Below are 26,759 nucleotides of genomic sequence, written 5' to 3'. Positions count from 1 at the left end.
ACTGTTGGCATTTAAGTGGTCATGGTTGGGCTTCAAAGATAAATGAACAGAAAAATACACTGCAGACTCTACTGGACAGTCTGGAAGCTCCAATTTCATGTCTCCCCAAATGTATACCTACTATGTAAAAGCTCAAGTATGAAAAACACTATACTTAATGTGTATTTGTTTCAGAAAATATATGAAAAGCAGTCTCAGTCTTTCACAGAAAGAATGACGACTTTTCATTGACATTACTTGTACATGAAACTTTTTTTTCCAAGAAGAAATACACTGTTCTGCCCTCTTTCCTTATCACAAACAGAAGCAGAGCTAGTGAAATTAGGACTCTGACACAGTAACAGTACAGAATGCTGTAAGGAAAAAAGAGATACTGAGTTTGAGACACCATAATACTCAGCACCTACATAATGATTTTAATTGTAGTTCTCAAAGCATTTAACAAAGGGCATGTACCATATTCCCATTTTACAGAGAGAAAGCATGACAGAGAGGTTAGGTGACTTGTCTAAGGCTGCAAAATAAATCAGTGGCAGAATCGGGAACAGAATCTGTGTCTTGAGCAAATACTTTATATCGCTAAACTTATAGTAACCAAATTAGCAGTTAGAAAAATTATTTATCTACAATAAGTTACTTCCTCTATTTAAACTCAGGAAAAAACACACATTTTACCTTTCACTTCCTGGTGTGGTTATTCTATAAAAACGATGCCTCAGGTGATGTTTGTCCCCATGATAACAGACTGTGCATAAGTCATAATTTGTGCATTCAGCACATTTCCATCTGATGCCAATGATTGGTTGCTGTCGACAAGTATCACACATAGTTCCATCATGCTTGATACCTATGAAAACAAGAATGTGACACCAGTATGATTTAAAAAAATACTATTTAGATCTTTATTGCCATCCAAAATTAAGTTAAATGTTTATCAAAGAATACTTGAGCAAATAGGGTTCAGTAGGGGCAACCATATTAGCCTATGCCAATCAAGGAATTATGGATGAGGGAAGAGGTTTGGGGACTATCTTTCATCTTTCTGGTTGCTGGTCCATGGGTCCTTCCCTTCTCAACAATTAAATATATATTGCAGACCACATTTCTTTTTTTCCCAGCTATATACTCAATTCAGATATTCTAAGAGGAAAGATAATGAAGTTTCCTTTAACTTCTAGAGATTAAATTGTCAGAAATCCCCATCAAAAATACTAATCTCCTGGGGAGTTTTAACTGTCAGGTTAATTCTCTATCAATGGATCAATAAGGAACTGTAACAACTATTGTGCAATGACACAGTTTATGTTAAGGATCTAACAGTTGATGCTTTAGTCTGATTTATATTTAACATCCGTAGGACAACAAAGGAGCTTAAATTCTGTCCATCTATATTTTAAACCACAGTTTGAAAAATGTACTTGCCCATGACCAGTAGGAAGCTCTCATGGACAACTGCCATTATTTCAATAGAATCTATGCTTTGATTTAAAAAAAATTAAGTGTCTAGCTCTTTTGGTTATTAAGATAACTTGCCAAACCTGAACCACATGCAAACCGCTGGAGCATTGTTTCCTAAGTCTGCGAAAAGACAGCCCCAAAGCCTCTCCATATGCTCATAGCTTTTCCAAGCTATAGCAGAGTAAGAACCAAGCAGGCCTAAAAGCTGTCACTGCTGCTGTTCAGAACCCTGTGAACAGCAGTGAAATGGACAAGAATCAAGTCAGCTTTACTCTGCTAATGTTTAGGAATGTTACGAGCACCAGAAGCGATAAGCAGTGGTGCTATTCAGTGATCAGGACAATGCAAAAATGGATGCTAGAGGAGGGTTAGAGTAGCGGAGAATCCCCCCCAGTTACCTAGCCTTAAGACAGCTAGGCATCTCTGACATTAGAGAGGAAACAGACCAAATAAATAAAAGGTTCCTTCTCTTGTCCAGAAGGAACAGTGGTTTGGGAGTGAGGGCTTCCAATTTATTAGCCACCTACTAGCTAGATACTGATTTGAAAGATGGAAACCTCGTGCAAAGTGGCCACAGTGGTAGGAACCAGTACTCCTTTTACCAACAGCTTGGAGCAGGGGGACCGCAAAGGGGAGCAAGAGAACTGCCTTCCCATCTGGCCATTGCTCCGAGACAAATATCCTTTTACCCCATCTTTTATCTGTCTTCGACTATAAAGATATATGGTAAACGTCTAAGCTTGTGTGTGAAGATTCCACCAGCCCAGGAACAGTGGAAAACAGCCATAGGGCTGCCTTCTGAGGACCCCTTGTACATCCAGGTATCGGAGGCATGTCATTTTTACCACACTAAATTGTAAAAGTGACTCAAAGGCACCAAACTCCTTATTTCCTACTTTGAGGTCTTAATGGAGTGACACTGCCAATTAGACAAAGTGAATAAAAGTGAATCCTTTTTGCTTGTAGAGTCTGCAACATCTCTAACCACTTACTATTCTGCCTCTTATATCATCCCAGGGCCTACCTAAAAGGGACTTTATGGAAAATAACTTTTTTTCCCCTCATTGTTTAAATTCCTTGGTTGATCTAAAATCATCCTCTCTTCAGAGACTATTTCCTCTTCCCTTTTACATCCCTGATTCAGTAACTCCCTCCACATTCAAGATTGCATCTTGTTTAGTGCAATACTGAAAGTTGAAATAATGATCACCAAGAGGCGACCAATTTATATGCCGTGGGAAAGGGAAAGTTGCGGGGTGGGGGGGGCAGAGGAATTTGTCATTTTTAATTAAAGTTGGGCTACAAATGACTACTCTAGAAAAGTTGGGGGTAATATGCACCCCACCTCCACACCATGCAAGATACTAATCAGCACTACCAAGGAGAAGCGATTCAGGCAGGGAGATAAAGAGACAAGACTAAAAAAAAAAAAAATCAAGGTGATTCTGCAGCAAATGAGGGGGGGATTAGCTTTTAAAAACCCCACTGTTTTAGTAAACAAACATGTATAGAATTACATTATCATCAGCATTCATCTGGTCAAAGTTAATACACAAGAAATATAACCAAAACACATGGCATTATGATGAATCTCAAATATCTTGGCAATCCACAATTTTTCTCTTTGATTGAATCAAGCTGTCTGTTACTAGATCAATATAAAACATGTTTTATTGTTCACTTAAATGAAAATAAAGTTTCAACAACTGAAATTATAAAATATTTAAGGCAGGACTTAACTATTAAGACAGATGTAAATAAATGTGGAACATGACTCTTCAAGTTAGATATTTTTAATGAAGAGTCTGACATTTTAATCCAATAAATTATTTGTATAACCATGTGCATATTCACAAGAGGGAAGCAGAAACTCACTTTATAACTTTGATAGATCACAGATTAGTCAGTGATATTTTTGGGTTAAATCTTGCCTTATATTAGCGTTAAAAAATTTCTGAAAATGGTTTTGAGATTTTTGTACTTGAAATTTATGTATGTTTCCTGTTCCTTTTTTGTTTAACACAAACATATTTGTGGAAGAAAACTGTGCTAAATAGCAAACCTGTAAAATCTAAACAAGTATACAATATGATTGATAGTGAAATATCACTATGATCGGAAATACAGCTAACACAAAAATGCTTCCTATGAAACAAAGTTGAGGTGCAGATTTGTTCTTTGCCATTTGAACACCTAATGGTTACAATCAGACGGTATACCAGCACACGAGACCCACTGATGGCATAAAGTCTGCCCATACAGATGTCAAGACTGGGGCCTCCATCTCTATTTATCCATGAAACAAAGAAGTACACACATACAGCAAGAGCATGTTTCCCAAAACTGCCTCACCAATGTAGCTCATCTCTGAAATGGAAGTGTCTAGCCCAGGGGTGAGCAAACTATGGCCTGCGGGACTGTCCAGCCCGGCCCCCGCTCCCCCCTCCCCACTGTTCCCCCTCGCCCGCAGCCTCAGCTAGCTCGCTCCGCCACAATGCTCTGGGCGGCAGGGCTGTGAGCTCCTGGGGCAGCGCAGCTGCAGAGCCCGGCCTGACCCGATGCTCTGTGCTGCGTGGTGGCGGCAGCGTGGCCCAGCTCCAGCCGGGCGGCGTGGCTGTAGCGCCACCAGCGCTCCAGGCAGCGCGGTAAGGGGAAGGGTTTGGATAGAGGGCAGGGGAGTTCGGGGTGGTGGTCAGGGGGCGGGGGTGTGGATGGTGGTCGGAGGGGAAACAGGGGGTTGAATGGGGGCAGGGGTCCCGGGGGCAGTCAGGAAAGGGGGGGGGGGTTGGATGGGGCAGCAAGGTGCAGCCAGGGGCAGGGGTTCCGGGGGCAGTCAGGGGACAGGGAGAAGGGGTGGTTGGATGGGGCAGGGGTCCTGGGGGGGCATCAGGAATGAGAGAAGGGGTTGGATGGGGCAGGGGTCCCGGGGGGAGAGTCAGGAATGAGAGGAGGGGTTGGATGGGGCGGCGGAGGTCGGGGTGTGTGTGGGTGGGGCAGGGGTCCCAGAGGGGCCGTCAGGGAACAGGGGGGGTTGGATGGGGCAGGATAGGAGGGGGGGCCGAGGCCATGACCCCCTCCCCTAAGCAGCCCTCCATACAATTTATGAAACCCGATGTGGCCCTCGGGCCAAAAAGTTTGCCTGCTCCTGGTCTAGCCAGAACCTCTAGACATGGAGTAAGAACTTCATTTCAGAAGTCACTGAACAATCTTCAGACAACACTGAGTTTTAGTAAGCAATGTTACTCTGGTCTGGAGTAAGATTGCTAATTAAGAGATAAAAGCCTCATTTTCCCCCAAGATCCAGCAGGACAATTTTCATTTTAACCAAGACAGTTGCAGAAATGCTAGGGAATTGCAAGATTTGATACTTATGAAGCATTAATATAACCTTGCAATAGTGATTACAGTCTACAACTACTACTACGAACATTTAAAATAAGTAATTTTTAAATACAAACAGCACCTGTCAATTGCTATGTGCCTACAAAATGTATTTTGACAAGTGCACAGGCCTGTGAGTAATTAAATTAAATTATTAAATTCAGTTTTTTATATATAACTAAACACATTTTTGGAAAATAAACTATTTTGGAAGTCTAAATCTGTTTACAGGCCTCATGTTTCTTTATGTTTGACAGTAGGAACAGATTTTGGCTTCAAGCACTTCGATCAATAGAATTGATTATACATTCCATACACATTCTATAGCAAAGTCCATAGATTTCATGGCAATCTGGTAGAAAAACCAGAAAGTTCCAACAGTGGAAACAAATCCACAGTGTGTATTATACTGAGAATTCCTTTTATTAGGTATTCAAAACAAGGAATGATTATAAAATTGAGCTAGCGCACTTGTAGTTATTTGAAAACCAATTGAATTTTTATTTTATAAATAGTACTTTAACAGTATATCCCAAAGAATTACATGACAAGCAATTTCATTTCAAGGTCTCTATGCATTAATCAAGATGAATTTCAATATTTTGAGAAGAATAAAAATATCATTCCATGATTTTTGGTTATTTATCTAGCTGTAATGCACGTATTTCATTGGTATATTATCCTGGTAGTAAGGGTGGAGTGTAAAATGGGTTAATTTTATTATATATTATAATAAAACATCAGAGCTATCTGTATATCTCCAGAAATATATGAAACATATTTAGGGCTTGCTTTACTGCAGCATTAACTTGAACCCTGTCTGTACACAAAAGCCCTTAACTCGAGTATGGCAGTGCTCTTAACCTCAGTTGGCTGGCCTGTCAGGGGGTACAGGTTAATGCTCAAATAATATGTCCTGCCTGGGTTCTCCCCGCCCCCTGCCCCTCCCACTTCTTTCCCATCCCTTCCCTCTGCCCTCCGCCCCACCCCCACCTTTTTCTTTTTTTTTGAAAGGAAGGTTTTTCTGTTCCTTTGCTGATGTTTATAATGGTCTTTTCAGTAAGGGACAGTGAGCAGACCCAAAACCAACAACAAACATGTTTGGGTGCACACCTCCTTTTGTGGATTCCTTCTCACTTGCCTCTCTAACAGTACTGAGGCACTGATTCCCAAATTCTAACATCCCCCCACAATTTCTTGCTATTGTTTATATTACAGTAGTACTTAGAGGCCACAACTGAGATCAAGGCCCCCTTATGCTAGACAACAGACAATCACACAGTGAGAGAGAGTTTAATCTACATAAGACAAGAAGCCAGCAGAGAGGTGTCATGACTTACCCAAGGTCACACAGCAGGTCAGTCACAAAATTAGAACCTAAAGGTCCAGAGTCCTAATGCTGTGCCCTAGCCATTAGACTATACTACCTCCCCGCTGCTTCCCCTTCTTTCCAAATTCCTGTTGCTTCCACACCCCAGGGAATTGTGGCATGAAGAAGAGATTTACCACTCAACCCCAACTCCAGCTACCCCTTGGTTCCATGCAGGTATTCTATGAAGAGGAGACACCCATTAGCCTAAAACTCAGAAACAACTCTACTCCTCTTTTATGGCAAACACCTTCATGTGGAGCCTGGAGAGAAGCGAACATATGAGCTTCTCCCAAACAAGTGCATGAGAATGCTGTCATCAGGCTAATACATGAGACAAACTAATACTATCCACAAGTTATGTAAAAAAAACAAAAATTGAAAAACAGCAACAACAACAAAAGTGGAGAAAACTTCCACAGTCACTTGCAACTACAGTAGCTAAGAACTTTCAGATACATTTCAAGTTGACAATATTCCTTTGAAATCTACACATTGGATCAAGAACAGCAGGGGCATTCAAGGTGCCAATCCTGCAGACACATATGCAAATGCTTTATTTTAAGCAGGAGCAGGCCCACTGATTTCAGTAGGACCATTCCCTGTGAATGAAGGTAAGCACAACCATAAACATTTGCAAAATCAGGATCCAAGACTGAAACACACACACACACACACTTTCCCTATTGTTTCTGTAACAATTCATAAAAGATTTTCAGCTTATGTTTTTAAACCATATCCCTCCTGAATACCCAGTCCAATCCTACCACACCAAAAGGACATGTAGAAAAGAACAGTTCCACATTTAGAATCATGGGTATCCATCTCAAGTGTTCAATATGACAAAAGTTTTCTCTATTGCACATCTGTATTAACAATAAATTTAAATAAGTTCTGTGTTTCTGTATCTTATTAAGTCTGCTAAAGAAATTAACAAACATCACAAGCTTTCTATATCATTTTTCTTTGTGTATATATAATTTGGACCCTTGGCAGAATGAAAGATGGCCTCCTCCTCCTCCCACTCATTTTCTCTTCTCAAGGCAAAATGCAAATATAAGACATGAAATGAAGAGGAAAACACTAGGAATTCCAATAAATCTGACTAATAATCCTTCCTCTGAACCAATCCTGTCCAGTAAGCTTATGCCCAAATTTTAATTAAAAAAAAAAGAAAAAAGCTAAGGCCACTGGGATTTTCCTTTTTCTGAAAGTTTCAATTAAAACAGGGGTTTTGGTTTGTGTTAGCCTTAACATTCCCTGCAGTATGTACACCACCAAAATTGCCGCATAGTGTCGGTGCAAGAGAACATGAGAGTTAAACCAACAGCTCTATACTCATTGTCCAAGCTGAGTGAATTCAAATTTCAAATAATAAGTTTTAAAAAGGTACTTGAGTGTTAACATGCTATGGCCGTTTCGATAGTAGAAATAAAGGGAAATGTACGGTAAGTAAAATATGTTTTAAATTAGATTATGTGTTTAGCTCTAACAAAGAGCTGCTGCCAGATATCTTGCTGCCCTCAATACAAAGTGACTGAACCAGTTTGAGAGATATTTTTAGAATAAAAAGTAAAGATGAAAGAAAACTCGGGTCCCCACCGTCTCCCTCCAACCCCACCCATTCCTGCAGAACTGTTCCCTATTGTCCATTTACTAATCCTTTATCTAATCAAGATTTAAAGTCCACAACAGAGACGTCCAGACTACTTCCCCTACAGCGAGAGCCAGCCTACAACGCCCCGCGGCTGAAGTTCATCCCATCAACTCCAGTGGGAGGATTTCGGACCCTGAAGAGGATGAAACCACTGGTCCAGTCCACAGCACCCCCGCTCTCGCCGATGACCCCAGCCCCTCTTGCCCCCTGCCAAGTGGGGCGAGATAGAAGGGAGCGTCCCGTCCCCGGCCCGGGCGCCCTTACCGGTGGGCGCGCTGTCCAGGATGCGCAGGTCGTAGGCCCCGGAGCAGCGGTAATTGGCCGCGGTGCCGTTGTCCCAAACTACCACCACCTCCTCCGGGCTCTCGAAGCTGCGCACGGTGCCCACGTGGCCCTCGCCGCCGTCCTGCTTCCCCCACTTCCAGTCCGGGCCCCGCACCACCCGGGCCCCGACCCCCTCCACCATCACGCGGTTGTTCCTGGCGCTGCTCATGCCGGGGCCGCCCCTCGCGCACGGGCCCGGGGGAAGGACGCGGGGGCCCGGCGGGAGGCCCGGCCACGGGGGGCGTCTCCGCGGGGGCTGCACTGGGGGAGGGGGGAGAGGAGCGGGGCCTCTCGGCTTGGCCGGGGCAGCCGGCCGGTCGCTCGGCAAGGCGGCGGGGGGAGGATGCGGCTCGCGTAGGCTCCGGCTCTCCCTCCCCGCACTGGGCGCTCCCGGCTCGGGGCGCTCGCCAGCCGCCTACACGTCCCGGGGGCAGGAGCGAGCCTGACGCTGCCTCATCCACTACATCCGGGCACCTCGGCGACCGGGACCCGGGGGGCGGGGAGATAGTGAGACCACCATCGCCGCCTCATCCTCTGGCCAGGAACACACACGGCGCATGCGCTGCCGCCTGCCCTGCCCCTCGTGGCGCATGCGCATATGAGGCCCCTGTGCATGAAAGGAGAATGGTGCCACGCAGGAGCGGGACGCTCATCAGCGCCACCTAGGGAGAGGAGTCGAGCATTGCACACGGCGTTGCGGGCGTATGGACCACGCTGGCTCCAGTGTATTGGCAGGATGGGCACCACCCCAACGCCTTTGATGCAGTATCATCCACTGCTCTCTGTGGAGCTTTTCATGTGCTGCGGGTAGTAAAAGGCCTCGTTCCCAAAGCGGGGCCTCTAGCCATATGTAATAATAATGGTGCCATGCACACCCCTGCTGCCAGGGCCCAGGGCCGGCTTTAGGCCAATTCCACCAATTCCCCCGAATCGGGCCCCGCGCCTAAGAGGGCCCCGCGCACAGTGGCAGGGCCGCCCAGAGTGGGGGGCAAGTGGCCAAGAATCCCTTCCCTGGCTAGAGGCGCCTTTTTAATTTTTACTCACCCGGCGGCGCTCCGGGTCTTCGGCGGCACTTTGGCAGCGGGTCCTTCACTCGCTCCGGGTCTTCGGCAGCACTTCGGCGGCGGGTCCTTCAGTGCCGCCGAAGACCCGGAGCGAGTGAAGGACCCGCCGCCGAAGGCTCAGAGCACCGCCCGGTGAGTACAAGCCCCGCATGTTTTTTTACGTGTTTTTTTTTTTAAGTCATCCCTGCCGGGGCCCCGTCAAAATTATTTGAATTGGGCCCCGCACTTCCTAAAGCCGGCCCTGCCAGGGCCGGCTCCAGGGTTTTTGCCGCCCCCCACGGCGCAAAAAAAAAAAAAAAAAAAAGAGCCATGATCGCGATCTGCGGCAGCAATTCGGTGGGAGTTCCTTCGCTCCGAGCGGGAGTGAGGGACCATCCGCCGAATTGCCGCCGAATAGCTGGACCTGCCGCCCCTCTCCGGAGTGGCTGCCCCAAGCACCTGCTTGGCAAACTGGTGCCTGGAGCCGGCCCTGCCTGCTGCTGCATATTTTTAAGCTTCCCCCCATTTTCTTAGAAGAGGAATCACATGGTTTTGGGACCATGGCAGCCAGCTTCGACCCTGCCAGCATCTGCCTCTACAGCTATACTCATTTCAGCCAGGGCATGGAAGGCATTTCAGATATGGGCACTGGAGGGAGAAGCAGGGAAGAGGGTAGGGCACAGTCAAGAGGAAAGCATATACTGTCCCTGCAAGTAAATGTCACTGTACTTGGAGGATAGGGAAACCATGGGGGGAGAATGGTGAGCTGTGGGAGGGAACAACATTGTTTTCAAGGGATGATTTTTCAAATCAGCCAACTGCCTGGGACAATTTGATTCTCACCTTCTAAAAATAAAATAACCTAAAATTCCTCAACATGCCCACCAACCTATCCACTGGCTGGAGGGGAGGGGAGGGTGTTTAATGGCAGCAGAATCCTGCTTATTAAGAAGGACTGTTCCTGGCAAAAATGTTCACGTGTTGTCAACTGTGCTTTGAGAGAGAGAAAAAGCAGAGTGAAACCGGGAAAATGAAATAAGGGGCGAGATCAGAGGCGAATGGAGGAGAGGGAAAGAAGGTAAAAGAGAACAGAGAGGGAGCTGCAAAAAAATAAGGCGAAAAAACTGCAACGACAGAAAGAGAAATAATAGCTTTGAGAGAGAGGCAGAGAAAAGGAGAAGACACCTGTGCAAGATGTAATGTAAGGAATGCTGGGGATAGAGAGAGTCAAGTGTAGATACATCCAAATTGGGGGCTTGGGAACTACAGATTTAATTGGATGAGGTTGACAAACTCCATTAAGGAAATGTAGAAGGCTATGAAGACCCACTCTCCTTTAATATCACAGCACGCAAATATAGGAATTGCCTTTTGTATAGCTATTTGTATCACAATACTGGGGTCAGAAATACAAAACATCTTGCTTCCCCCTTGTGAAGGTTTTTTCCAGACATTTAATGGCTTTGATCTCACATTTGCCCTCCATACCATGAAACTCATGTTCAAAGCAAGATTAAAATAGAGAAAAGATTAAGACTATATGAGATCATCACTATGCAAAGATTAATTTTTTCACATCTGCTTGATTACAAGCTCAGAAAATGTTTACATTTCATGAGCTTGGCAGATCTATTTTTTTTTTTACTCACATTTTTTGACAAGTCTAATAGGCAACGAAGAGCATGACAATCCACTAGATAACAAGTTCACTAGCTTTGTTTGGCATAGGACCCCGTGCTTTCAAATAGCAGGAACACTTCACCACAGCCTTAATGTTGAACACTTATCAGAATTTCCATGCATATTTAGGGCCAAATCTCTAAAGGCAATGGATCCCTGCAGTTCCATTATGCAGTCAAAGTAGAGGTGTGGTCTGACCGTAGTCTACATATTCCATGCTCACTATGGAGATCTAGCTCTACAGCAGTGCAGAAGGTGGATTTGTGTGTGTGTTGGAGGAGTGGCAGGACAGAGAAGGCAATGGAGCTAGTGCCTCTGTAAGCCCCAAGGTAGGTGGGGATGCAGCAGGCACTACTGCAGCCCAGAAGCTATCATAGTAGCTATGCTAATGGTTCAGACACTGAGGGGAAAAGGAGTATGTACCCTCACCCAACTCTGGCTCTCCATGAAGTTCCCCTGCACAAAACCCACACTTTGCGCAAAGATCTAGAACAGTGGTTCCCAAACTTTAACAACCTGTGAACCCCTTTCACTAAAATGTCAAGTCTCGCGAACCCCCTCCTAAAAATGAATATTTCAGGGATTTTCTCCTTTACCTGAGTATAAATTATAAAAGCAGTGATCTTGGAAATATAAAATTTGTTTTTATGACATGCTTATTACACACTATTATTATTTATAATTACATTATTTTTATTACATTATGAAAACGGCAACAGTCTTCCAAGATCTCACTTCCGTAGCTTGTATCACTTTGAATAAGCCTGTTATAAGACAAGGCTCCTATGTTTCATCAAGGAGTATCAGATTTGAAACAGCATGAAGGTATTTAAGAAGCCAACTCAAAGAGTTCCTCCTACATATGCATTCAGGTCTTAAGCAGTCCAGGCAAACAACGCACGTTACAACAAAGCTTAAACTTGTTCTTCATAATAATTTTAAAAACAATACTACCTGCCTATTTAATTTTAAAAACAGCAAAAAATATCCACCTCCCTTTCCATTTCTTATAAGGAGTCTTGAAGTTTAAATCTCCTCAGTATGATAGATATGCTTGCTTTGATCTGCTTAGCTCTTGGAAGTCCAGGGGCTCCAGGCTGCTGGCCCCGTGCTGTCCAGGGTTCCTAGGGACAGCTCTGTCCGCCATTAGGGAATTTTTTCCCAAGAACCCCCTGTAACATTTCGTGAACCCCCAGGGGTTCACGAACCCCAGTTTGGGAACCACTGATCTAGAATATGGCTCTTAATTAATCTACACACACACATATTTCACTCTAAAGTTTATTCTTGGGTTAATTCCACACATGCCAAGTTGATGTTTAGCCATCTTAAATAATTTTTCCCCTTCTATTCTAATAAGAAATCATATTTTGATTGACCAAAGGTATAACTAAAAAAAGACTGAATGATGTTATCTCATTGTTCTTATCTGTCCTTACAAGGATGTGCTATGCTGAGTATTAAGCATCCTAGGCAGGATTTGAAAGAGAAGTGATTAGTCAGAAGAGAAAAATAACTGCTAAAAGGTAGCTGTGCTTCCCTCATAACTAGGTTATTATTTCCCTTTCTGTACTTCCTTTACACGCCAGCAGTAGAAGAGCTCATGAAAACATTTCCTGACTTTTCTTGCATACAGCTTTCTCACAGTATAGCACAGTAGTGACACAAAACTTCTAAACAACTATTGCATTGATCCCATTAGTCACTGTTTCCTCCACCATACTAAGACTCCAAAGTATTTGCTCATAAGGAATAGCTTCTTTAATATGAAAATGTGCCCACTGTGCATCCATTCCCTATCACAGAGTTTGATTTTCACTTCTGCAGTGGAAGCCTCAAAAGATTAACACGTATCATGCCAGGAAGTTGTGTCATTCTTAAAATGCTTGCATGTCTTTATGCTGAGAGTGAATTTTGCTTGTACTGAGCTTATTACGTTAGTATGGGGCATTTTGCAGCCATTCAGCCAGAATGGTACACAAATTCATAAGAGTTGTGAATGGCAAATTACCAGAACATTTTCTCTTTCCAACTGTGGGTCTTTGATTTTTTGAGGATCCATTGATGGCTCTAGGGTCATAATTTTCTCATCTCATCCATTCTACATTTTAGATATTCATTATCAGCAAATGTACAGCTGGTGTTTCTTGCTGAGGATGATCTAAAGCACATACTTTTTATTACCCTTTGGCTAAAATGGTTGAGGAGGTCTACCTTGTGCCTGAGTGAGAGGAGTTCAATGCTTTTAAATACATAGTGTCCCTTCCAAATCTTGGTCCTGAAAAGACGAATACTCGTGTTAACAAAAAACTGATGTGGTGGGATGTTTTGTTTTTAATACAGTTCTTGGATTAACAAGATTAAGCTGCAAAAAATATGGACAAATTATGGTTTCAAGGAATGAGCTATCCATAACACATAGTTAGATATGACAGGTGTACAGGCTGTGTGAGGAAAGAGCCCTGAGAGGTAACAAGCATGATGATGTCTCAACGATCCTGAGAACAAGAGAACACACCTAGATAGAGACCAGTCACAGGGCAGTGGCTTACAGGGTGCCCCTTCATGGCCTCAGGGTGACCCTACCAGCAGCCCCGGCCTCTATTTCCCTCTTCCAGAGGCCCCAGTAACTCCATACAAGCTTTCCAAACATAAATAACCCATTGATAGGTTAATTACAAGAGTCCCACAACCATAGTCCACAATTTCCCAGCAAAATCCAAACACTACATTCAAGGCCCAACAGTCTAAAAACAAACCAAATACAGCTCTGCCATTTCTCACCATGCCCCAGCTCTCTGGTACAGTCCCAGTATCTCACTCCACCTAGACTCTCAGATGCAGTGCTGCATCTCTCACCACATCTCACCCCAGCCCCGCTAGCTGGGGTGCATCTATGCCCTGCTTCATTCTCAGGATTGGTGCTAGGCTAGCTCTTGCCAGGAGATATTAGCAGGCTCATCCCAATCTCATCATTATCCCCCACCCTTCAGCCCCTCGGGATCTCTAGCTTCATCTCGCTGGCTGAGAGAGCTAGCAGGCAGTTCTCTCTGCTGCTCTCAGCCTTCTGCCCTCTCTGGCATGGCTCTCTGGCCTGGGGAAGTTTATAGATGACCTCTTGACTGCCTTCTGCTTTCACCAGCCTGATTTGGCTCCACTGCTCAACTAGGGAACTCTCACCACTACCTTCTTCAGGGGCATCTGCTCCCTGAAGCTCTCAGCCCAGCTCTGTTTCTGAACTCTGACCCTCTCTCTAGACTCTAAGTTCTGGACTTTCCCTTGCATTTGGGCTCGCTCTCATTTGTAAGTCCCAAGGGCAGCCCTGCCCTCCCCATTTCACCAATCGACCATGCACTTGGACTGGGACAGGAGAGCAGGGCTCAATTTCATTTAAGGGACCAGTTATGAGACAACTGAAACCATTCCAATGTGCTTATCCTGTGAAAGGCAGGAGTCAATACTTTTAACTGGAAACAGAATAAGAGCCTCTTCAACCTACTCCCTTATGGCTTCATTGCCTCTCTTCCCACACTAAACAAAATGCTAATTTTCAAATATCTATGAAAATGTCACTTCAGTCACTTTCTGTTTCTTGTTGCATCCAATTCAGATTTTTCATCTTTATATTCAAGGTCCTATGTACACCTCCGCCCCGCTCACATCTTTGCTCTTGTTCTCTTTTATTTAATTTTCATGTCCGGCTGTGCCCCCACTTTTCCCTTCTTTTTTTCCAAGTCAGATCCTTGAATAGCCCCCATCTCTCAGTGAGCCAAGTAACCTTCAAATCCCTCCTCAAAATTCACTTCTTTTGGTTAGTGTTCTATTACTAATCTCTATTCTAATGATCTCTCCTCTAGCTGTATCAAAGAAAGAAAAATATGAAACAGAACTTCTAAGTGATCAGTTTAAAAAAAAATGTTCTCCCAAAAACTATTCCCTTCCCCTTCCTCTGTTGAGTCTTCTTAAAGCTACACCAAACACCATAGTTTGTTGATCATTTGTTGATATGTCACCTTTCCAATTAAGATAGTAAGCTCTAGGAGGCAGGTAACTTTTTAATACTTATATATTAAGTGACACACAAGTATACAGAATAAATGATGTCATGGATGAGTCTAAAAAAAATTTTTTTTTTTTAAATCCAATTATTTAGTAACTATATTGTGGCAACCACAAAGTTTGTGACCACCTAGAACTTTCTGGTTGACACATTTCTACATATAATAGCCACAGTGACTTTGGGGATAGAATTCAGATCCTCCTGCTCCATAACCACCAGTTCTTACTGTAACTAGAGCAGAATCCTCTTTGGCAGTTAGTTGGACAGTTCAGATTACACCCAGTAGATGGCACACACTAGTCACTATTATGTGGGGAGAAAAAACACTTCTGGAAAAACTGCAGGGGACAAGCTCTCCAGGGTTCTGCCTGTGGAGGCAGGTTCAGTGGCAGCCCCCAAATGTCACTGATTCCCCAGGATCTGCAAGAAGCACATGACCTCCCTCTTTGGATCCCAAATCTCCTCTTCTCCCCCGGGGCTCCTTAGCAACACAACCATTGTAAAGTGGCTGCAATGCAACTGTGAATTCCCCCACTTAGTGAAAGATTTTGCATTTGGCTGAGTTTGCTGAAAGATTTATAAATGTACATGCACTCGGACAAAGACTATCATCTGGGGAAGCTCCCAAATATAATTTATACCATCCAGTGTATGAATACTCTCCTGGTATGCTGATTTTGGGATAGGATTATATGACTAACTGAAAGGCTAAAACTTCTGATTCTTTTGACAAATCAAGACTTCATTTTGAGGCCTATCTTATCCAGTGAACCTTCCATAGAAAAGCAGTGCCCTTTAAAAGGCACTGTTTAATGCAGACATTGCTTTTAGTTTTTATTATTCTGCTTTCTGGGGATATGTATGTGTGGATTGTAGGTGAGACTCTAACCTTGTGTGTTACACTTTACAAAGAAAGTGTGTTTAGACTCCCAATTAAGTTCTGGACACACTTCAGTTTTAAGGAACACCTATAAAAACAGTTGTTACATTTTTAGAAGCACTGGGCCTGATCCTTCAAACACATTTACTTGAGTAGTCCTTGGTTACACAACTAGTATCATTGCAGTCAGTTACTACTATCTATTTAAAGCAGAAATGCCCAAACTTTGTCCCACTGAGGGCTGCAGACACAACTATTCAAGAGCTGAGGACATAAAATGGAATAGACTGTAGCTGTCCTGTGTTAAATACACAGATGCAGCCTATAGAAATGTTATGAGCTGGATGAAACCTTCGTATTGGTTGAGTCACTGAGATTGAGGGATGTCAATGCACCCCCAACTTAACATAGCTAAGGATAAATTAATCACAATCTCCACCTAAGAGCTGCCCAGGAGTTTGGGACTATGTGGTCTGGAGAGGTAGGGAAAGTTGCCAAGTATTGTTTTAGATAAGTATATGTGAGGGAAGACACAGAGAGAGAAAGCCTGAAGAAAACTAAGCAGAAACCTGTAACCATGGGTGACCTTGAGAAAACTCTATAGAGGTTCCGGGGTTGGGGCATTGGCTGAGAAGCTAAGGAACTAGTCCTTTTGCCTTTGATTCCTTCTGCATTCAGAGAAGCAGGAGTTTGTATGTTCCTTGTAAATAAATAAGACAGCATCAAAGATAATGCCAGACTTCAACATCCCCGGGGCCTTGAACTCTGACTAGCTGCTCAGGTCAGAGGGGGTAATAAAATACATCCCCGCATATGATGCTCTTAGTCCAAATATCCTGGCTTCTTGGATCAAAGTGGAACATTGCAAACTGGGACCTGCAGTCTCCTCAGGCCCCATCTCTATGTTAAGAGTTATGGGGAGCCTAGAGCTGGTTAGGGGAAATAAATTCCCATGACAACAACTGATACAAAACAAAATTGTTTTAGCCAAAGACTCTCCACCAATTCTTTTGTTTGAGGGCGAGGGTTGAAATGTCAAAAAAGACCAACAACAACAAAAAACCACTGCAAATTTTTGATGGTTCACATGAAAAATTTTGCCCAGCTAAAATTTAGGTTTTTTGATCAACTAAAATTTTTTTAATCAGAAATGGACATTAAAAATTGCAACCAGCTGTAGGGCAGTCATGGGCTTCCTCTATAGGCCACATTTAATTTATCTCTGGTTTAAAATACAGCAGACCCTTATCATTCCTCAGGCTTTGCTGCCTTCCTGTGGCCATATATAGTCATTCATTAAAGCTATGATACACCTCTACCCCGATATAACGCTGTCCTCGGGAGCCAAAAAATCTTACCACATTATAGGTGAAACCGCATTATATTGAACTTGCTTTGATCCGCCGGAGTGTGCAGCCCCGCCTCCCCGGAGCACTGCTTTACCGCGTAATATCCGAATTCATGTTATATCGGGTCGCGTTATATCAGGGTAGAGGTGTATGTATATATTTAACATGCTCTCTGTATGTGTGTATATATATCTCCTCAATATATTTCACTCTATATGCATCCGAAGAAGTGGGTTGTAGCCCACGAAAGCTTATGCTCTAATAAATTTGTTAGTCTCTAAGGTGCCACAAGTACTCCTGTTTTTTTAGGAGGACAAAGAGAACCACACAGCCAGAGCATTTCACTTAAAGATAAATCACTCAAGAAGTCAGGAGACTTGGTTTCCATTCCCTGCTGCATAAGACATTGGACAAGTCATGTAGACACTGTCTGCCTCAGCTTCCCCATGCTTTTCTACCTTTGTGAAGTACTTTAAAATCTATTAATTAAAAGCATTACATAAGTGCTAAATGATATGACAAAATTCATTTCTCTTACTATAAAGGAACAGTATCTCAGTCAGTGGCAAGGACAAACTATTATTACAAACCTTTTCAAACCTCAGCATAAGAATACCAATACTCTGCCTGGCTAATCCTGTTCTTTTTCATACAAACTAAAGTCACAATCACTTACAGTACAGTCAGTTGATAATGGCCATAAAGGAGCTGCTATTTTTCTGGCCATAGCAGGTGGCCACAAAAGGCAATGTAATTAATATGAACAAATTCTGAGTCCTTGTCTACATGATATTTTTTCTTAAATCTCTCAATTTTGCACTTCCAGAAGTGGGAGTTCTAGTGTAGACAGGCTCTCAGCATTTTAACCACAAAGTCATCTAATCTTATCTCAATGAAAAAGTGACTAGGATCCCAGTTTAGCAGCATATGCTTAGTGCCACTGACATTTTTAAAGTTACACAGGTAATTCGGGCCTAAAACTCCAGCCTGTCTACACAAGTGTTCCCACCTTTGCCATTCCAGTGGAGCTGCAATAGTGGGAGATTGTACAAAAAATGCTAGTGAAGACAAGGTCATAGGGACCATTAAGGCAGGCAACCATGGCTCATGAGACTCTTAGAACGGTTTTCTCTCTATTCACTTTGAAACTCTACCTCTAGAGAGCTATTCATCTTAGCTATGCCTCCTGAAAACCCAATCTCTCTCTCTCTCTCTCTCTCTCTCACACACACACACAAACAAGATGGCAGCTGCAGCTGTGCTCTTTAAATAGGCAACAGAAAATGATGCAAAGTGGGCCAGATTGAGGGGAAGAATAATGAATTCTTAGATCCTATTCTGGAGTAGACTTGGGAGTCTGGGCTCCCACCTCAGGCAGGCACATCTTTAGAATCCAAAAATTGGGATCCTCTCACAGGCTAAGTGGATTTTATAACCATTTACTAGGCTGATCTATATTATATGCTGAGGAGAAAAATCTTAATGAAGTGTGAAGGCTGAAATTTTAAGTCACAAGACAGACAAAAAGTCAGAGCAAAGGATCCTCTAACAATCTAGAAATGCAATAGAGTCAGCTGCCTCCCAGCATCTCCTCATAGCCAGGGGTAGCTCTGCCATACGCTGCATCAGCTACCCTCTTCTTCAGAGCTCCTTAAATAAACTCTGCCAGTTCAGAGTCTGTAGAACATTCCCTTTTGGGCCTAATTTATTTATAACCAATTCCACACACTCAATCCTGGAGCTTCTCCCAGGAGAGAAGCTTCCTCTCCCGTGCATCACTGCCAGGCCTTCCTGCCTGTAGTCTTCCCTTGCTTTTGGTAGGTGACTCCCAGCCCTCCATGGCTAAAGTCTTTTCCCCCTGCCATCTCAACCTCAGTCCTGGGGCTTCTCCCAGGGGAGAATCTAATTCAAGTTCCAGCTTCACTCTGGTTCTTCCCTGCTTTTAGCAGGCCTAGACCTCCCAGACCTACCTGGTGGGAATTTTTTTGTCCCTGAAGTCTGAGACTCTCGTGAAACTTTCTGTGCACTGCAGCCTGGAGAAGCCTTCTAACTCTCAGCAGCTTCACTGCTACAACTTCTTCTTCCTGGTTCCCGTTCCCCCCTGGCTCTTTACAGAGACCAGCTGCCCTCTCCAGAGTCTATTAATGAGGTTCAAGTGGCCTGAACCAGTTCCCTCTTGGGGCCCAGTCCACCCGGTGCTGTATATATACACAATAGCACATACACCTGCTTTCTCTATATAAATAGCTTTTTGTAAATTACTTTATTCTCTGTGCTGCCATACAAGTTCTCTGTGCTGCCTAGTAGTCCAATGTATTTCAGTAGAGTTAAAAGTTATGTACCTATTAAATGCTTTCAAATATTATGCAATAGGGTTTTGTTACGTTTTCATACAACACATGTGCATCTATGCTTATACAGGAAAAAGTGCAGTTCCTTAAATTAGAGAGAAGAGAGAAGCATGGTCTAGTGATCCAATCAGGGGACTGGCATCCAGGAACTCAGTTCTTCTCTGTATCTGTTTCCCCATCTCTAAAAGGGATAGTAATTTGTACCTAAATAACTCACAGGGGTAAAGTCAGGATCTATTAGTTTGTGTTCCTGAAGTGCTTTGAAGATGTAAGATCAGTGGCCAGGTACAGCAAGGTATTTAAGCATGTACTTAAAGTGCCTGAGGACTGTTATTGCCATGTGCTCAAAGTTAAGTATTTGCACAAGAGCTTTCCTGGATCAGGGCCTATATAAATGCTAAATAATATCTGATAAACAATGGCTTAGTTGCTATGAAATTATCTGTTAAAGTAATGATGAACTTTGAGTAATCCAAGAATACACAATAATCTTAAATTTTTAATGTTTTAACATAAGCAACTGAAGTCTCAATCTTGACATTACATTAATGCAAGTTTTAATAGATAAGTGTATTAGATTTCATACACACCAGGTGTGGTTATTTGGATATGCATTTATGAAAAAATGCTCCTACAAATTCCCTACGACACACACCTTAGTGCATGTTGCTGAATTTTTATGAGTTATGTACTGTGCATACTCTTAACACATATATATATATACACACACAAACCTCATTCAAGATTACACAAAAAGTTTTATAAGTAGTTTTCATAGTTATCATGCAAAAGGAAAACTAGACCATTTTTTAGGTGGAAAAAAATCTTCTTGAGTGAAATCCTGACTCCACTGATGTCAATGGCCAAGCTACCATTGACTTCAATGAAGCCAGCATTTCATTGTTTGCTTTGAGATGTTTTTTAAATAACTAAAAGTATTATAAAACACCATAAAATGTTTTGTTTCTGCGCTTAATTTAAGCATGCAACTTTTCAGACAAAAAATTGAGATATTTATAAGGGAATGAAAATAGGGGAGTTTAAATGGAAGTGTTACCTCAACTGTAGCTATAGACAAGGGTCTATGTACTCCAGGGGTCAGCAACCTTTCAGAAGTGGTGTGCTGAGTCTTCATTTATTCACTCTAATTTAAGGTTTCGCGTGCAAGTCATACATTTTAACATTTTTAGAAGGTCTCTTTCTATAAGTCTATAATATGTAATTAAACTATCGTTGTATGTAAAGTAAATAAGGTTTTTAAAATGTTTAAGAAGCTTCATTTAAAATTAAATTAAAATGCAGAGCCCCCCGGACCGGTGGCCAGGACCCGGGTAGTGTGAGTGCCACTGAAAATCAGCTCACGTGTCACCTTTGGCACGCGTGCTATAGGTTGCCTACCCCTGATGTACTCCATAGCAAACTTAACCCACATTCTATCGGAAAGTCCCTAGATTCTGGGGCAGTCTAGTAAAAATTGTCAAAGTTTTATGGCAGTTTCAGATAGATTTTTTAAATGGCAGTTTTAACTGGATTAGAGATGAATATGAGAAATATACCCAATACAGTAGTTTATTTTTATACTAATTTAGTTTATTTTATGCTGTCTCACATTGTCAGTAGGCCACAAATTGTGATCTTTGGGTTTCAGAATTATCAAATTCATGGGGGAGTTCACACTTCTCAGAATTATTGATTCATGTTGTCTGAAAACTCAGGAATGCACCACTGCATTGGTTTGTACTCAGGTCACCTTTTGAAGGAATCTTCAGAACTATAAGGGCTAGAAATGACATTTTGATCACATTCCTGTGGCAAGCAGTGGATTTTGCAGCAAGTTCCACAGTATTAAGGAATATTTTAGCATTTCTGCAGCTTAGCATTTGCCTCAGGAAGTAGCAAACACAAACCTTCTCGGAAAGATCAACATTTACTAATAGAGTGGGGGCACTTCAGGCAAACATGGCTGATATCAGCCTGGAATATGCCACAGAATTGTACCACGTTTTAACATGGTTGTGAACAATTATGTTAAATGACACGATGCAGAGATCAGACACGATGCACAAACCAGTACAAATAGTGTTCAGCATCATGTCACCTAAAATGATTAAACGGTGGCCTAAGCTAGGTTTAATGACAATTAGCTCACATGATGCTGAATGTAATTTGTCCTCTACCTTCGCAAAGTCCCAGAGCTCAGGATCCAGCCCAAGCCCAAATATCTACACAGCAATTTTTCAGCCCCGGAGCTGGAGCGTCACAAGCCCAAGTCAGCTGACCCAGGCCAGCTGTGTCATGGGGATTTTTATCCCCATGTAGACATACCCTGAGTGCCTTCCAGGGTAAACAAGACTTGAAGGACAAGTAGAAAAGCACCCTCTTTTAATTTAAAGCAATTTGGTGGCCCATTCAGAATTGCAGTGAGAGCAAAGAACTTGCAAAATTCCTGTCGTGCTGCAAACCATTTGCTCTCAGATCCTTTTTTTGGGCAGTCTCTTGCTGTTCTTCCTCAGTCCCTCTTCCTCACTAGACTCTTCTCACTTCTTCATTTTGTAAGCAATTCTTCCCACGAGTCTCTTCAATTACCCGCTGCGGCCAGCTGGCCTGTCCATTGGCAGCTATGACTACAGATCATGCCAAAGCTGCCTCTCAAATTCCACCCCCTACTCAGGCTGTCACTTCAACTCCTCCTTTTCCAGACACCCTGATTCTCCTGTCACTGTTCCAGCTCTCCCTTCTCAGACTGCTGCTCCCCACCAGTCTCTTTCTTCAAGACCATCTCTCAGCTCCAATAGCCACCTGATTTTACTCTGAAAAAAGAAACTAGTACTAAAGGAATTAGCTAGGCTCCCTCCACCCACAAGATTATTACTTTTGTAACCGGAGACCTTCTCTAATCCAAAAATCCATAATTCTCCCCAAAGCCCCCCATCATCACATAACCACTTGCAGCAAAAATAGCAGAGAACCCTAGTGAGGTCTCTTTTAATTACTTTTACAAAGCAACTAGTTACAAAGAAGACTAGATAAACAATAGGTTGAGTAATCTGTTTGAATAACCTGGTTTAGAGACAAGCATACAAAATCAAAGAAAAATCTGTGGCTTCCCTCTCAATCCATTAAAGCTAGGTTGACCCAATAAGATATCTAAGGAATGGAGGGCAAAGAGCATTGTAAATGTAGCAAGTATCTTTGGAATTTTGGACTGTGCTCCTTTGAAAAAGCTATAAACAAAGTTCACACCAGGTTCCCCCCCACCCACATTTACAACTCCAGTGTCTCTTGGAATTGGGTACATAGGAACAAAATCACTTTTTACTTATCTTATCTCTGAGAAGATATCAGAGAATTACTAGAAGACTCAAGTTGGCTACATACAAAGAAACACTGTAGGAAGAATAGCTACTGGCACACCTACCCCACTTTGCAGGGTTCTAGAGTCCAAGCCCAAACATCTGTACTGCAATTAAACAGTCCCTTAGCCTGAGCCCCACAAGTCCAAGTCAGCTGGCACGGGCCAGCCACAGGTTTTTAATTGCAGTGTGATCATACCCAGTGTGTCACAGCTAAAAAAAAGAAGGAACAGATTGTTTAGCATAAGTAGTTAACACACATTTTGACACACATTCAACATGAAGTGGCCCATGAAGATTCATGTTTTTAAATCTTACAAAATCAGTTCAGCCCTCTTGCCAATGTATGGCCCTGTATAAGTGAGAGATTACTAGTTACTATTACTGTCTGAATATACACATGCTTAAATAATAATAATAATTAGTATTTTTTGGTATTTTGACAACTGACACATTAATTTTAAATTCCAACCTTGCCTGGGTCTCTGTTCTCACTGAAAGGGAGGCGCTTTAGGTCTGTCTGAAGAACTGTGGTTCACAAAGTGATTGAATGAAAATGAGACATTGGTCATGAAAGCGAGAAGGTGGAAGCCTCGGCCTTGAATGGACTTGTTCTGCAAGAGCAGTGATTCCCAAACTATTGTCTGTAGAGAACTGGCTCAGCATGTGTGGTGCTGTATGATTGAATATGACCATTTTTATCATTGTTTCTACAACTGTTATGCAATTGCAACTAACCTTGTACAAAGTATATCACAAGGTGTCAATGGAAAAGTTATGATTTGCTAACTATGATTATCCTGTTTATATGCATGTATCATCTTTGTATCGGAAGTTATGAATATTGGCTATGTACAGGTATCTTATACATGTGTTGTATTCCTGGGTAACACCCAGCAGATAGAATTTACATTGGTGCAAGACAGCTATGTATTGATGGCCCATCAAGGACACTAAACTCTCACAATGGCCCATAGAAGAAACTCATCCTGCCCAGATCACTCTTCCTGTGCACACCTCAGTCTCTGGGGGGGCCAATGGCCACTCCCTGTGCGTTATCAAAGCATGTAAGGACATCTGACATGCAGGAGAGCCCTTGCTACACCATCGCTCCCACCTGGTAGTGAGCCAAAGCGCTTTGGAAGCATGGCCTTGAGCCCACCCTGCAACAAGCCTGATTCCCCCACCCCCATCACCAACTAGAGGGCGGCAGGATCCTCCTGCATGCAGATCTCCCCACCCCCACCCCACCGCCACATCCCTGCCTCTCTAGCCCCCTGCCCGGGTGTGGCTCTTGCGCCTTGTCACAGCTGTCTCGCCGTCCCCCACTGCGGTAATCTCCGCCCGAGCGCACGGGCCGGGCCTTGGACAACCGGAGGGGAGGGACAGGGGCGGAGCAGGCTGGGCAGCCGCAAGAGGAGGAAGCGCCGCTGCTGCTGGGGCGGCCCCGGAACGTTCCGCTGGCTGCAGGAGATTCGGCACCGTCTGGATCCCGGGGAAGCAGCAGGACGGAGTCAGCTGCCGGGCTCCTTCCCCCCGAGCTCCCCTAGGGTGTATGCGCCGGTTCCCAGCCCTGCATCACCGGGCGCTTCCCCCTCCCCGTGTGTGTGCCGCATCCCGCCCTCCGGAGCTGCCTTTGCTGCTATGAGGCTGCTGGAGACCGATCTGCAGGTCCTGACCCGGGAGCTGTCCCTGTACCTGGAGATCCAGGTGCCGGCGGGGCTCTTCGGTTCCGGTGTGGGCTTGTCCCTGGTGCTGGGCTTCAGCGCCGCCTTCGCCTGCTATTACCTCAGTAGCATCGCCAAGGTGAGTGGAGACAGGCGGTAGGATGGTTCTGGGGGTAGAGAACAGACGATGCTCTGACAGCGTTACACTAGGGTCACCGTCAGGTTAAAACGCTTTTTAAAAACGGCAAATGTCTTCGGCTCTGATACAAATCCCCACTAGCTCGCTAAAGCCGAGAGGAGTTTGCAAACCGCAGACACTTCAGCACTCGCCCCCTTTCCTCGCGTCTGAAGTTTCTTTCACCTTTGGACAAATAAAAGCAAAGCCGCGCTGATTTCACTGTCTAGGCGGCTTCCAGTCAATGTCACTGTCGCCTGCACTAGAAGGGTGCTCCTTTGTTTGGGTTGCACACACTGCCGGGGGAATGCTCATTTGTTTACACATACTGATGTACGGGATTTTTAGTTTTATTAAGTCTATTTTTTCATATCCAATTTTTCTGGGGGTGGGCAGGGGGATGGTGAGAAAATTGTCCTGACAGCACCCTTTTGTCAGTTTCAGTAGACAGACTTTGGGTACAAGGAGTGTTGGAAGGAGAAATTAAGAAAATTCTCCCCCTTCTAAACCATCTGTTCTCTGGCTCTAAACATTTACTAACATTGTGCCAAAGAAAGTAATTTATCTTTCTCCTCTGTACAATTTTTCTGTTCCCTGCATTGCCATTAGCTAGATATACATACTTTGATATGCAGCTCAGATACTTCTATGTTTCCCTCCCTGTATTTCACAAATAATTAACCCTGAAGGGGTTCACTCACCACAGGTGCACCTCCTTGTGGCTGGGTCTGGTTTTTATTTTTTTACCCCATCTGGCACTTCTATTGGTCAGCCCTCTGTCTGAATTGGGGTGCTCCCTTTTAAATCAGCCTTCTGACCAGGTCACTTTATAGTCCCTACCCCCATTTCCAGGGTAACACAGTCACACCAGACAAGCTGTCATAGGGTCTTCCATTGCACCTCTAGGTCCTGCACCACTTCCCAGTGGCTAGTCGGGGAAGCCAGGCCCTCCTGCTAATCCAGTCCAGGGACCCTCTGACTAGCAATCCAGACCTGCTCAGTCTCAGTTGTTGTTTCCCTCCTCTTTCCTACCCCACTTCTGTATCGCCTTGCCTGTCTCTGGGTTTATCAGCAGAGCTTCCCTGTGGCTACTTCACCCCCTCTAGACTTCTTGTGAGACTGCCTAGTCCAGGACGGGACCCCAGGGCTTACTCTCCCACCAGCTCTCCTCCTTGCCCCTGGGTAACTCCCTTTCCTTCTAGTGGTTCCCAAACTGGGGTTCACGAAATGTTATCGGGGTCCTCAGAAAAAAATTCTGTAATGGCGGACAGAGCCATCCCTAGGGACCCCAGGCGCCGGGGCCGGCAGCCCGAGCCCCGTGACCATGATTTCCTGGCAGAACAAGTTTAAGCTTTGTTGTAGTCATGCATTGTTTGCCTGGACTGCTCAAGACCCGAATACTTGTGGGAGGAACTCTTTATTTGCATTGGCTTCTTAAATACCTTCATGCTGTTTCACGTCTGGTACTCCTTGATGAAACATGTAGGAGGCTTAATCGAAGTGATATGGGCTACAGAAGTGAAATCTTGGAAGAGTGTTGCCGTTTTCATAATGTAATAAAATTATGAATGTAATGATAAATAATAATGTAATAATAAATAGTGTGTAATAAGTGTGTCATAAAAAAAACCAAATTATTTCCAAGATCACTGCTTCTATAATTTATACTCAGGTAAGGGAGAAAATCCCTGGAAATATTAATTTTAGGAGGAGGTTCACGAGATCTGATATTTTCATGAAAGGGGGTCACAAGCAGGGCCAGCTCCAGGTTTTCTGCCCCCGCCCAAGCGGCAAAAAAAAAAAAAAAAAAAAGCCGCGGCAGCACGATCGCACCGCTCCACTCTTCGGCGGCAATTCTGCGGCAGGTCCTTCACTACGAGGGACTGAGGGACCTGCTGCTGAATTGCTGCCGAAGACCCGGACATGCCGCCCCAAAAGCGGCCAGCGTGCCGCCCCTTGGTATTGGCCGCCCGAAGCACCTGCTTCTTTAGCTGGTGCCTGGAGCCGGCCCT

General features: G+C 43.9%; 2 protein-coding genes across 3 annotated transcripts in view; one reads left to right on the top strand and one right to left on the bottom strand.

The window, feature by feature from the left end:
• Nucleotides 1-8,417, bottom strand: part of MIB1 (mindbomb E3 ubiquitin protein ligase 1) — a 116,537-nt gene extending 108,120 nt beyond the window's left edge. Inside the window, exons 1-2 of the mRNA XM_026661557.2 lie at nucleotides 8,130-8,417; nucleotides 676-847 (exon numbers count right to left, since the gene is read on the bottom strand). Coding sequence (XP_026517342.1) covers nucleotides 676-847; nucleotides 8,130-8,358 — 401 coding nt within the window. The 5' untranslated portion in view covers nucleotides 8,359-8,417. The remainder of the gene's footprint in view (nucleotides 1-675; nucleotides 848-8,129) is intronic.
• Nucleotides 8,418-24,370: 15,953 nt separating this feature from the next.
• The window catches only part of ABHD3 (abhydrolase domain containing 3), a 27,293-nt gene continuing 24,904 nt past the window's right edge, over nucleotides 24,371-26,759 (top strand). For both annotated transcript variants that reach the window (XM_024206508.3, XM_026661551.2), the window contains exon 1: nucleotides 24,371-24,711. In XM_024206508.3, the coding sequence (XP_024062276.2) occupies nucleotides 24,550-24,711 (162 nt within the window). In that variant the 5' untranslated portion in view covers nucleotides 24,371-24,549. The remainder of the gene's footprint in view (nucleotides 24,712-26,759) is intronic.

Source organism: Terrapene carolina, unplaced genomic scaffold, assembly GCF_002925995.2.
Source record: "Terrapene carolina triunguis isolate 2854851 unplaced genomic scaffold, T_m_triunguis-2.0 Scaffold58, whole genome shotgun sequence".
In the NCBI taxonomy this organism is placed as follows: domain Eukaryota; kingdom Metazoa; phylum Chordata; order Testudines; family Emydidae; genus Terrapene; species Terrapene triunguis.
Note: the sequence above shows the minus strand (reverse complement) of the source record. Positions and strands in the feature narration are given on the sequence as shown.